Raw genomic sequence first — 14,036 nt, forward strand, 5'->3', positions numbered from 1 at the left:
TAGGTTAAATAAGATTTAATTAGCAAAAGTTTTACGAAATTTTATTTGAAATGAGGTAACCACAGAAAGCAGAAGCAGGGGTGCCTGAGTGGCTCATTCGGTTTAGCATCTAACCCTTGATTTCAGCTCAGGTCATTATCTCAAGGTCCTGAGATCAAGCCCTGCATTAGGATACTGGAGTGGGTCTTTCTGTATCAGAGCAACTCCTCTTTTGGGAGCCACGCTTTTATACTCAAGGTAAGCTAGTCAGAAGAATTTACACACACACAAATGTGTGCACTGCTGTGTGTAAAGGAATGTTTATAAATTCTGGGCCCTTTTGGTTCCTGCAATATGGCCAGAATCTGTGGGTGGCAATAATGATTGCAGTGCCCAGATATCACCCAAAAATATCTCTATCTCTGGTTATTCCAGTAATTTAGAAAGACCTTTTCCCTGTACCATGTAAATAGTGTTCACTATAGAGCCAAATGGTGTACAAAGATTATATTTTCTTATTGCACAATTTTTTTAAAATTCCTAGTTGCCTTTCTATTTTCCACTGCTTGACTTTATGATATCCTAGGTTTTTTACAAACCCTCCTTGGTATTGCTGCTGGGTAAACTGGGGAGACCTCAGGCCCTGGGACCTTGACCCAACTAGACCCAAAGGAGCAACTGAAGGTTCTTGGTCTTGTCATGAGAATGAATTCAAGGACAGACACACAGCACAGCAGACAAGTGACACAAGTGGGAAAGATATTAAAGTGAAAAATACACGTGAGATATAAGAGCAGGTGACCTCAAGAGAGACAGAGGAAAGAGAGAGATGTGTGCCCAGGCCATTGGATTTTTATCTTTTATTGAGAGTTGTTAACTAGGGGGCAGAATATTCATTACTTGGGGTGAAAAGTGGGTTTCCTCCTTTTTCTTCCTAATTTGGTCAGGAGTTTCCTGTTACGGCATCTGCATATTGGGCTTATCTGGTTTGATCTGGCCTATTGTGGACCATTGTCAGGACAGGACTCTGAGCTTCCTGATAGCTGGCCAAGACTTCCTTAGTGCTGGTCTCCAGAGGTCTCTTAGAACCTATCTGCCTACTCTTAACAGTATGAGGACACAAGTTTCCAGCCCTGCTGCTGAGCATGGACAACTGTCACATTGAGTCCACAGTTTCCCCCACAACAGATCCATGCTTCCCTGGACATGATGTCCTCCCCATTCTTCCTTCTTTTTGCCCTCTATTAATGAAGATGTTTAGTCATATCTTTAAGGCCATTTATATATAGGAATGTCCTGCTCCCTTGTATATCTGCCTGGCCTGCCTTTTATGGACTCAAACTTTCTTCTAAGGAAACTCCTTTCCCTCCCACTCAGCTTATCTTCTTTCATTTTGTCTACCATTTGCCCAATGTCCTTGTTCTGACTACAAGCCTAAAACCTATTCCAAAAGCAGTTCCATTAGTCCTTTAGTATCTGAGAGGAAAACTGTTTTCTGTTAAGTGTTGAAGGAGCATTTAGATTTTTTTCTCCTATCTGTACAGTTTACAAAGGTTTTTCTCTCCATCAAAGATGTTATCTTTCCTATATTGTATAAGGCATTATTCTAGATGGGCTTTTATTCTGTTTTATCTTGTCATTGATAAAAAAAAATACTAACTCACTGCAGAATAGGTCTCTGAAATCTAATATTACGATCAAGCTCTTTATAAATACTCCAAGGACTATTACAAATAATTTAAGGCATACTGTCTCAGCCTTCCCAGTGTTCCATATGATGGACTATGAGCAAGATAAATTCCTGTCCATCAAATAGGACCACAGAGATCCCATCTTTTTCTCTCCTGCTCTTACACTGCTATAATACAATGGTTTTTCAGAGGTTCCTCTGTCCTGTAGACTAGCTATGAAAAAAGATGGTGCACCTCCAGCTTGTCTGGACCCCTACTCGCTACACTAAAGATCCTCTCTACTGAAAGTTTTCTTCCTAATTACTACTGGAAAACACAGTTAATGAATATAACTTCCAGAAATCAAAAATCATTATCTTTTTTTCTCCAGCTTTAATTGTTTTTCTTAGAGATGATGTGGGAGTGATGCAGTGATGCATCTGCATCTGGATGCACTAAGCTTGAATTTTTATTTTTTTCCTCCTGAGTCCTACCTATTTCCTACCCATTAAAAAAGAATGGAAGAAAAGTCCTCTGAGTTCCCCCGTGAAGGTCATTACCAGGCTAAACAGCCCATAAAGAGAATTCACAGTAGATGCAGGGAAGTTTTTTCACCAAAATTGTCTTTTTTTTTAAGAATTTATTTATTTATGAGAGAGAGAGCAAGAGAGAGAGCACAAGCCAGGGCAAGAGGGACAAGCAGATTCTCCGCTGATCAGGGAACCTGATGCAGGGCTCCATCCCAGGACCCTGGGATCATGAACTGAGCTCGAAGCAGATGCTTAACAGACTGAGCCACCCAGGCGCCCCATCACCAAAATAGTCGTAAGTCCTTCCTGGAGTAAAGTCCTTCCTGAGAGGCACTGCTTCAAAGTAACGGTAGGGCTGAATTAAAAGGGGAAATGCTATATAAACACTGTATAGTTTGAGAAATTGGAAGAGGCTGAGAAGAATAGGAAAGGCCACAATATACTCTTCTGGATTTTTAAAAATCTCACTTAATGGACTTCTTTCAAATGAAGAAAGCTAGTCTCCATCCCAGTTATGACCATGAATTCCTCACCAAGTTTATTTTTAGGTCAATTTTTAGGAACATTACATTTTTAGGACACCTGGGTGGCTCAGTCAGTTAAGCATCTGACTCTTGATTTCCGCTCAGGTCATAATCTCAGGGTCAGGGAATAGAGCCCTGCATCTGGCTCCTGCTCAGCAGGGAGTCTGCTTCTCCCTCTGCCCCTGCTGTCTCTGTATCTCTGTCTCAAATGAATAAATAAAATCTTTTAAAAATATAAAAATAAACATAAAATAAAATGCATCTTTGTACAGAAAATAGTAGAAAATTAAATTATCCCATTACATGAAAAAAAAAAGTGTGTGGCTGGAGGAGGGTGGTAACACAAATATGTGGCAAAACCTGTAGAACCCTTGCAGGTATGGATCCCTGGGGAAGGTCCTTCCCAGTTCAGGGCTGGTAATCCAGTGAACTTCTGCCAAAAATTCTACAATACTTTAAGAATGACCATTTTCATCCCCCACAGCGGCCATTCGAGAAAGAAAACCCCTTTGTGTGACAAAATCTTTAAAATATTTTATTTATTCATGAGAGACACAGAGAGAGAGGCAGAGGAGGGAGATGCAGGTTCCCTGCAAGGAGCCCACTGAGGGAGTCAATCCTGGGTCTCCAAGTTCATGCTCTGAACTGAAGGCAGATGTTCAACCACTGAGCCACCCAGGTGTCCCATGTGTGATAAATTATTAAAACAAAGGGAGAGGTGAATTGGAAAGGAAGTTCATAGATTCTCCTACTTACCTGTACTGACCTCTCTCATGACCTTTCAGCCAACCTGTGTGCAGGCATCTGGGCCCATGGTACCTTCCCTTGCTCCACCAGAGCTATTAGAACAGAAGAGTACTGGGAATCAAAGTGGATTCTGGAACTCCTTTCAGCTCATCCTCTGCTTTTAGCAAGTGGAAAGGGAAGTGGAACACCCAGGAAGACAAGGTGGGTGGGTTGGGGAAAGAGGAGCCTTCTAAAGAAGGAGCACAACTGTCTTACTCAGGAAGAAACTTTAGAAACTTAGGAGGCCCTGAGTATGTACTAAAGTAGGGTTAGCGGTAGAGAACCAAGATCTCAAGAAAATATTGCTATCTGAGTCGAGCAAAATCGCTTTTTTATTTTCTCAAAATATCCTTAGCTAATCTTTTGATCTATTCTTTCATATAAATTTCTGAATTCAGATTCTTTAGGAGTTTGGAACAAAAATTATTTCCATTGGGATTGCCTTGATTTATAGATTAATTTGTGAAGCAACAGTTTCATAAAACTAATGTTTCTCATTCAGGAACATGTGCTCTTGTCATTTATTCAGCTCTTTTATGAAGGCAGTTTTGATGAGCATTGGCACAAAGTAGGAACTTCATAAAATTTGTTAAATGAATGAATCTATAAAAGTAAGAGGTCAATACATTATATAACAATTAGTGATGTTTCCCTGATACTTCCAAAGCCTATTTCATGGCATGGCACATAGGGTGCTCAGTACATACCTACTGAATGAACAGAAAAGCCCTAATCTTATGCTCTTCTGCATACACAATTTACAGAGCAAACATATTCCCCTAAAAGGCTTTTCCTGCCTGTTGATAGACTTCATTTGTTGAAAGTGATATGGATTTATAGTTCCCAGAAAGTTTTACTGGCAGGTGGTTCCAACTTCACACATTTAAATGGATCTTCTGAATAGCATGTCCTCTCTCCAATCAAAGATATTTCCCTGGATAATCTCATGTCACCTCAAACCACTTTTCCCAAACACACCATCATGTGCATAGACACACATATACACTTTCCATAACTGTGTAGCAAGGGGGAGCCATGTCATGCCTGAGTCCTGTGCTGATCTGAGAGCTAATCTAAGAAAGGTTATCAAGATCACCTAAGACCACACTTTCTGGAGCATAGGTACTGAGTCCCAGCTTCCCGCATGGCTCCCTAATTTTGGAAAAGGAAGAGCCTGAGAGTAAGACAGCAGAAGACCTCCAAGTGAGATTTCCCCTCTCTTGCAGCCCGTAAGCACATTCATTACTCACCATCCCCAGACTCCTAGACTCAAAACAATGACTATCCTACCACTCCAGGGCAGCTGGGCCCCTACCCTCACCCACAGTTGTAGTTACTCCTTCAGTGTATTTTTCCACATTCTTGGTGGCAAGGCACAAAGCTTCTCAAAATAAACCACTACACTCCATTGTCCAGAACTGAGTCTCAGCTGGAGAATCCTGGCTTCAGTGACTGGGTTGGAGAAGAAAATTGTTTTTGCTGAGCATGTTCAGTGACCCTGACCATTGACAAAGATTCTGTCCTTGGCCAAACTCGAGCCGGTCTCTCCTGGGCCCTTTCTCTACTCAGCCTTAACCTTGGCGTGTAAAGACCAACAAACACTCAGAGTGTCTATCTGAGAAAATTCAGGGCTGCCAACAGAATTTAGTGTTCGTTCCACCCAACACCTGAAGACAGGGCCCCTGTCTCCCAGTCTCTGGAGGGTAGGAGCCAAACTTCCCTGAGACCCGCTAGCAAACCATATGGGTCTCACATGACTTCTCCCTGACTCCCCGGGGCCTCTCTCTCTCTCTCTTACACACACACACACACACACACACACACACACACGGTCCATTCTCCTTTTAAAAAGTCCAGCCACTTCTGTACCAGTCAAAGCTGCGTTCCGTTCACCCTGGACTCTCCCCTCCTGCAGCAGTTATTACTGATTAAAACCTGTCCGGCTTTGTTCACCTTGGACACCCTGGCGAGGAGAGGCCGCCTCTGGAGAGAAAGAGGGCGGAGGACGCCTGGACCCAGAAGGGCTGCGGGACGAGCTGCAGGTGGCGGCGTGGCCGCGAGTCCAAGCAGGACGAAGCTGCTCCAGTGCGCCCCTGGGTGGCGGCGGGCGCAGACCCGCTCGGACCCCCGGGGAGCCAGGACACCAGCCGCCACCTCCAGCCGCAACGGGGCGCTGGCACGAGGCAGGTGCGCTGGAGGACCAGGGAGCGCGCTCCACGGCCCGGGGCGCAGATCACTGGCCCCTGGGCCAGGCGCTTCCAGGTCAAGGCTGGCCAGACCCTCGAGAGGCCGAAGACGGCTCACGGGCACCAGCGGGCCGCAACCGAGCGCCCCTCCTGCGGAGCGCAGGGGCTCGGCCACCCCGCGGCGAGCCGGAGCCCCCGAGCCCGCCTCCCCTTCTAGGAAGCCGGGGGGCTTCCCTCTCTCTCGGTGGTGCGCTGGTCCCGGACACTCCTGCGCCCGCTTGCAAAGCCGCGCCCTCACTGCAGGTGTCAGTGCTGCAGAAGTCTAGCAGCGGTCTTGTTGCAAGCCTGCCTGCCTGCCTGCCTGCCTGCGCACACTTCAGCAGCTGGCCACAGATGGGGCTGCAGCAGGGCCAGGAACTACGCAGATGTTTGGGGGTTCCACGTGCAGCTGTGATGGAAAAGCCAGACTTGTTGGCCTGCAGGGCGGGTCATACAGGCAAACAGCTGTGTGCATCTCCTAAGCCCGCACTGTTCCTGGAACCCAACGCAGGGGCGGGACTGGTGAAGATGAACAATTTGGAGTCTGTGCTCTATCACTGTTCCCTTAACTGAGGTCTTAGTAGGGCCAGACTTGACATACTGAGTGCTAACCTGGAGAGAAGGCCAGAAACTAGAGAATTAGCCCAACTTCACACTGTAAACACTGAGGACAACCGAGCACATTACAATTTACACTGGACTTACCTGTTACTCAGGTAACAACATGCCTGATCTCTGTTACCATAAAGGATACAGGCAGTGTACAGAATGAGAGCTCTCTGAAGGTGCTACTTAGAAATCTCAGCTTCAGGGAATGAGGGATGGGGTAGGAACAGTTTACGGAGATGGAGGGAGTACCTGCTGGAGGCCTATTCCTTCAGGAGGCATGGCAGTGGTAGCTAGATTAAAGGAGAAATCATGCAGCCACCTTGTTTTTTACCACCAGCCAACTTCCATGTTGGAGTGGCTGTGGAAAGACAAGGAAAATCAATAACTATAACAAGAAATGAACCAGATGGAGAGCTCTAACCAGGGAGCTGGCCTTGCAGCTGCTGAGTGGACTACATACACAGACCCCAAAGGAAAAGGCCCAAGAGGCACAGAGATTCACTCTCACTCAACTCATGACCAGAAGTGCCTGTTTATCCCAAATACAGAGTATGTGGAAATCAGAGGGAACCATTACCTCACTTCCCATAACCCACTAGCTCCTCCACCCCAACACTAGCCAGTCACAAGTCGTCAACAAAAGATCTGAATGCACACACTGAGAGCTTACTGTGAACCAAGAAACATTAATGGAGGATGATCAACACCTCCCATAGAGGGATGTCAAAGCTAAATTCCAGGCATTGGGGAAAAAATACCCTGAAGCTTCTCCTCAGTTATCTTAGTGCCAGGAGACCTGGAACAATAGAAACAAGAGAAAAGGTTGTGATCTCAGAAGTCCGCAAGATACTTTTCAGGTGTCTGATCAGCCCAGTTAACTCCCCCTTACCAGAGTGGGACCAGAGCAGCCTCATTCACTATGTGACCTAACCCCTCTGCCAGCGAGGAGTAGACAAGTGAACACCTCACCTAAAGTGGGCAGATTAGATTCTCTCCCAGAAATGCACCACAGCCTGGGAGATTGGACTGCTCCCTGGAATGGAGTTGTAAACATGAAACCTAGGGCAACTTCTGTTGTGTGCCTAGGGGCAGAGACAGCAGCACTGCAAAGAGGAGATTAGTGGTCAGAAGTGAAGAAAGCAGAGACAGCCTGTTGTTCCCGCTTGGGTCTTCCAGGCTCCAGATCTCCCGCGGCATTCTTGCCCTTACTGCCAGGCTACTCGTAGGAATCCTGATAATTGAGTGTATTTACGTTCATTAAAGTAAGTTTGTTATTTTTAAAGGGTCTTAACCTAGCCAACTCACTGATAAAGGCAAAAGTCGCAAAACTAAACAATTCAGGTATTGTGATACCCATATCCCTTTCCTGAAGGAGGTGGGCAGTACTCCTGCTCATGTGAAACTAATAAGTTTGGGAGGGAGGGGGGAATAGGTATGTTTAGACATTGTCATTGCACTTTAGAGAAAATAAAACTCTTGGAAGAACTCTACGTTGGAATTTAAGTGACATATGAGTTTATTTTTATACAACTGCCCTTTCTGTGAGCTACATATGGCTCTTGTCAAAAGACACCCAAGTGCCTACTAAATGCCAGACAACCTGGTGACACTGGTCCCTACATTAGAAAGAATGGCACATTATTCATCTTTTAGCACCCAGTAAGTGCTGTGGAGGTTGTATTGCACATTTGTGCAACAATGTGCAACTCTACATGCCTGTTGAGTTAATAAAAAGGAAGAAATAAATGAGAAAATAACAATTATCATCAGAAACCCATAGATCTATTGGCTGTGAGGAATCAAAAATCATTTTTCAAGCCAGAGCTGGTATTTATTTTTCCCTACACTTTTTGCTTGCTTCTCACCTTAAACTATATTTAGAAGCTCTACTTTTCTGAAGTCTGGCTAGTTTCAGAGCCTCTCATTCCCACTCTTCTTTCTCTAATCCTCCCAGAAGCCCTGGGGCCCTGTTGAATAGTGCTTGTGGGAAATAAATAGGACTTTTAGAAATATATATATATATAGTGTACGTGAGGGAACTAATGACAAAGAAACCACAGTCATTGTCGTTTTCCTGCATTTTGACTGCTTAATACTGATTCTAGGTGAGGGATCTTTGCATTTTGCAGAGTCTGGAAGCTCTGAAGGTAAGTTTGGTTTCTGCTTTTTCTTCTGCTGAATTATACGTATTACACAAATCTTATCAAGGAAGAAAATAAAGAAAAACTTCCAACATCTCACAAACCATTTAAATTTCTCCCTATGCTGAGGGTGATGGAAATTTTCTTTACCTTGGATACACAACTGTATTCATTTGTCAAAGTTCACCAAACTGTCTACTTTAAAAAGGTAAAGCGGGGATCCCTGGGTGGCTCGGTGGTTTTGCGCCTGCCTTTGGCCCAGGGCACGATCCTGGAGTCCCAGGATCGAGTCCCGTGTCAGGCTCCCGGCATGGAGCCTGCTTCTCCCTCTGCTGGTGTCTCAGTCCCTCTCTCTCTATCATAAATAAATAAATAAATCTTTTAAAAAATAAAAAATACCAAAAGGGTAAAGGATATGAAGTATATCTCAATAAGCCTAACCAAAAATGTATCTTTACGCCCTCCCTTGCAGACATAATAGTATGGTGTTATCATAACAGTGTACATATCCTTTCCTTAGTGCTAAATTCCTTAACTATGTAAAGTACGTTTCCATATGTTGCTACGCTGTCCTGAAGCAGTGATTGTGAGGATCAGGGCCCATACCATTAGATGAACAGTATAACTAAACCAGTGACATCAAAATATCTGATAAGATTAGAGTCCATAAACAGGAGTGCCTGGGGGGCTCAGTTGGTTAAACGTCTGCCTTTGGCTCAGGTCATGATCCTGGGGTCCTGGGTTCAAGTTCCACATCAGGCTCCCTGCTCAGTGTGGAGCCTGCTTCTCCCTCTCCCTCTTCCTGCCACTCCACCTGCTTGTGCTCTCTCTCTCTCTCCCTTTCTCTGTCAAATGGAGAAATAAAATAATATTTTAAAAAAGTACCAGGACTCAGGATCCCTGGGTGGCGCAGCGGTTTGGCGCCTGCCTTTGGCCCAGGGCACGATCCTGGAGACCCGGGATCGAATCCCACGTTGGGCTCCCAGTGCATGGAGCCTGCTTCTCCCTCTGCCTGTGTCTCTGTGTGTGTGTGTGTGACTATCATAAAAAAAAAAAAAAAAAAAAAAAAAAGTACCAGGACTCAAAAATTCAGATTTAATCAGAGGATGTGGAATAGGTGTGAGAATACATCCAAGTATGTGTATGATTAATTATGATCTCTCCTCTGAAGCAGGAGCTACAGTAAGTCAGGGTCAGGTTTCTCACCTTTCCTCAGAGGCTCGCCAGCATGATGCCAAGTTCATTCCATGTATAACTGAAAGATGGCTATAACCAGGCACCTGCCCTCTACTAGACAGGCCCAAATCACTTTTCATACCTACATATTTGAGTGGGCACTGAAATTAAACAAAGATGTGGACAGGAATAGAAAAGGAACCCAAACAGAAACATCCCCTTCCAACGAGGTTTAGAGACATGATTTTACATTATTGCTACCAATGCTGACTCATCACTTCATATTCTTTTCACTGGTGATTTCCTCGGTCTATTGGCTAGTTACACAGGATCCTCAAATGGTCATTACCAAGGTAGTAAGAAGTTCCAGGCTCAGATTCCACACAGTGAGCCTTGCTACTGCCCCACCAAATGAGCCTCCTTAATTTCTGAAAGCAATCACTGGATACTTTCTCTCATTACCTCCTCCCACGGCCTTTGAATCTCATGTCTCTTGAATTACAACAGGCTATCCCATTGGAATGCCATCTCCCTAAGCCCCAAAATGTTCTGTAAACTCTACCAAATCTAGTAGACTGATGGTACAGGCCCAAACTGGAAACTGTAAAGGACAACACCTACCATTTCTTCAGTGTGAGGATAAAAATGGAGTTGGGAAGATGGGAGGAGAAACAACACAGACACGGTCAGGAGCCCAGGGAAACTGGTAAGTCTAGGTGGGTGGGTGGTGGAGGATGTGAGGGAGCTCAGGGGGAATGGGACAAAGGATTCGGGCTCCCAGTGGAGGACTTCCCAGGAGAAGTGAGATCCTGAAAGAAAGGCACTATTTGAACAGGTGAAGAATTGGCCATTTCAGACAAGGGGAGCAGCACAAAGACAGGCATGGAGGGAGGAAGGAGCATGGGGTGTGGGGAAGCTGAGGCAGCCCCTGGCACGGTGGGGGCAGAGTGCACATGTGGGGCAGGCAGAGGGGGACAGCTAGAAGAGGGGCAGCGGGGCCCCAGTGTGGCTGGCCCTGTCACTTGGGCCACTTTCTTGCGAGCATGCAACTTTTGGTGCTGAATGAAACTTGCGCTCCACTTGAAGGCTTTCCCGCACACCTTGCACTCGTAAGGCCTCTCCCCTGTGTGGAGCCGCTGATGCTGGACCAGGGTTACCTTCTGATTGAATGCTTTCCCACACTCCAGGCAGCCATAGGGCTTCTCCCCAGTGTGGATTCGCTGGTGTACTATAAAGCGTGAGCTACAGCTGAAAGTTTTCCAGCACTCTTTGCATTTGTAGAGCTTCTCCCCCGTGTGGAGCCTCTGGTGCTGGAGAAATACCGAGCTTCGGCGGAAGGCTTTCCCACACTCTTTACACTCGTACGGTTTCTCTCCGGTGTGGATTCGCTGGTGCTGAACGAGGACTGAATTTGAACTGAAACTTTTCCCACACACCTGACATTCGTAGGGCTTCTCCCCAGTGTGAATTCGCTCATGGACAATGCAGTCATAGCTACACCTGAAAGCCTTCCCACAGTCCTTACACCTAAAGGGTTTCTCCCCAGTGTGGATTCGCTGATGCCGGATTAGTTTTGAGTTGTAGCTGAAGGCTTTCCCACAGTCCTTACATGCATAGGGCTTCTCTCCACCGTGGAGTTTCTGGTGCTGAAGGAGGTGGGAATTTTGACTGAAGGCCTGTCCACATTCCTGACATGAGTAAGGTTTCTCCCCGGTGTGGGTTTTCTGGTGCCGGAATAGTTTTGAGTTATACCTGAAGGCTTTCCCGCATTCTTTGCACTTGTAGGGCTGGTCATCAGTATGAATCCTCTGATGCTGGAGAAGGTCTGAGTGTTGGCTGAAATACCGGCCACATGCACCACATTTATAAACTGCCTGTCCTCTGGGGAGGCCCTGCTGTGTAAGGAAATGTGTGCTGACACCAGCATTTCCTTCTAGTTGCCTGACTGTCTCCTCTCTTTCAATGCTGGAGGATTTGTAATCCTGGGCCAGCAAGTCTGTGAAAACTCCTTTGTTTGTTTTCTCCCCTATGTCACACAGCTGTGGCTTCTCTAAGCTATCCTTACGGTGAGGGGGCTGGGGAGCTTCTCTGAGCAGCCCCTCCACCATCAGCCTGTGGACCACTGAGTCTTCGGAAATGTTCAGTCTTGGGGTTTGCTCCTCATTCTCAGTCTTGTTTTTACCACCTCACATGATAAAAAGAAAACAGAGGAAGCACTTAAGCTATAAATGTAGAGTTTACTTTTTAAAAAAAAAATGGATTAATGACAGATTTTATACTATTTAAGTCTAGTATAGTCCAGACTATTTTTTTTTTTAAACTGAGTCTTCTCTATTAGAAGAACTAGGTTTTTTACAACTACGTAGTTTTTCAAATTTTATTTACTTATTTATATCACGTAATCTCTACACCCAATGTGGGGCTTGAACTCATGACCCTGAGACCAAGAGTCGTATACTCTACAGAGTTTAAAAGATATGGTTTGAGATTCTCAAGGACAGTAGCCCTCAAAGCGTGGTCCTGGGACTACCACCGCAGGGAAACTTGTTAGTAATGCAAATTCCCAGGCCCCACCCCAGTCCTGCTGAATTAGAACCTCCGGAGGTGGTATCCAATAAGTCCACGTTCTAACAAGCCCCTCACAAGATTCGGATGCTCACCAGAATTCGAAACCACTGATCTAGAAGCTAAAAAGGCAGGTGGAGGCTGTTCTTGTAATTGTTTTAAGCTGCACTGCCCATAAGGCAACCCTAGACACCTGTGGTTATTTAAATTTATTTTCTTATTTTTCTTTTATTTTTGGCTGTCTTAAAGATTTTATTTATTTATTTGAGAGAGAGAAAGAGAGAGAGCATGCTCAAGAGCACAAGCAGAGGGAGGGGCAGAGGGAAAGGGAGAAGCAGACTCCCTGCTATTAAGTAGGGAGCCCCACATGGGGCTTGATTCTAGGACGCTGAGATCATGACCTGAGCCGAAGGCAGACACTGACTAAGATGTGGCTAATTAAATTTAATTAAAATGGGACAAAATTTAAAATTCAGTTCCTTGTTTGTATAGCCACAGTTCAAGCACTGATGAGGACAATGGCTAATATATTGGGCAGCACAGATATAGAACATTTCTATCACTAGACAGTGCTGGCTTAAAAAGTCATTGGCACACTAAACAGACCATGCGCAGCTGTGGCAAAGGAAAACACTGTCCACTGCAGGCGGTCGACAGGAAAAGGTTTCTCATCAAGATGGGAAATGGGCACCTGGATGGTTCAATTAGTTAAGCGTCTGCCTTAAACTCAGGTCATGATCCCAGAGTCCTGGGATTGAGTCGTGCATTGGGCTCCCTACTCAGCAGGGAGTCTGCTTCTCCCTCTCCCTCTGCTCATGCTCCCTCACTCTTGCTCTCTCTCTCTCTCAATTAAAATCTTAAAAAAAAAAAAAAATGATGATAGGAAGTGCTGAGTCAACCCAAAGGGACAGATGATGACAGAAGTGGCGCCAAATTAGGAAGGAGCATTTGGTTTACAAGACTCTGAACAACATAAGGAATGGAAAGAGCATGAGAACAGAGCCAACTGAATGAGAAGGCTAAGTAAGCACCCAATCTCTGGATGGTTCTCATTCACCTCAATTCTGAACCTTCCAAAACAGGAAAGCATTTGTTCCCAATAAATAAACAGGCTTTCTTTCAAAAGCTAATAATGTTTAGGAGTTCATGGAATTTCTCTTCCCATGTAATTTCATACACACATACATAAAATGTTCTTACAGAAACAAGTTCTGGGGCTCCTGCATGGCTCAGTTGGTCAAGCATCAACTCTTGGTTTCAGCTCAGGTCATAATCTAGGGGTCATGGGATAAGGCTCCCATTCTTAGTGCAGTCTGTTTAAGACTCTCTCTCCCAGGACACCTGGGTGGCTCAGTGGTTGAGCATCTGCCTTTGGCTCAGGATGTGATCCTAGAGTTCCAGGATCAAGTCTTACATCGAGCTCCCTTCGAGGAGCCTGCTTCTCCCTCTGCCTGTGTCTCTGACTTCTCTCTGTATCTCTCATGAATAAATAAAATATTAAAAAAAGACTGTCTCCCTATCCCTTTACACCTCCCCATTTCTCTCTTGCTCTCAAATAAACAAATAAGTCTTAAAAAAAGAAACAAGTTCTTACTATATTGTATTTATATTCCTAAATTGACCCCCAAAAGCCTTTTTTCACTAAGTGTCTCTGAAATCCTTTAGCTTTACAAAGAAAAATAACAGAAAAAAAATTTTCTGGGTGGATCTTTTCCAGTATGGGGCTGAAGCTCTAGTGAGGGGCTTTCTCCTGAATGAGAGTAACCATCTTCACCCTCACAAGAACTGGTAAGACAGAAGCAAAACTCTTCATGTTGAATCATTAAAAGAC

The 14,036-nt window shown here is 45.1% G+C and overlaps 1 protein-coding gene across 7 annotated transcripts in view; it reads right to left on the minus strand.

Moving 5' to 3' along the window:
- The window catches only part of ZNF619 (zinc finger protein 619), a 20,341-nt gene continuing 6,305 nt past the window's right edge, over positions 1 to 14,036 (minus strand). For 6 of the 7 annotated variants that reach the window (XM_077865658.1, XM_077865659.1, XM_077865661.1 and 3 more), the window contains one exon: positions 7,816 to 11,825. In XM_077865658.1, the coding sequence (XP_077721784.1) occupies positions 10,387 to 11,825 (1,439 nt within the window). In that variant the 3' untranslated portion in view covers positions 7,816 to 10,386. Of the gene's footprint in view, positions 3,543 to 7,815; positions 11,826 to 14,036 lie in introns of those variants that run through there. The other variant, XM_077865664.1, reaches the window with a different exon arrangement.

This window comes from Canis aureus, chromosome 22, assembly GCF_053574225.1.
Source record: "Canis aureus isolate CA01 chromosome 22, VMU_Caureus_v.1.0, whole genome shotgun sequence".
Classification (NCBI taxonomy): domain Eukaryota; kingdom Metazoa; phylum Chordata; class Mammalia; order Carnivora; family Canidae; genus Canis; species Canis aureus.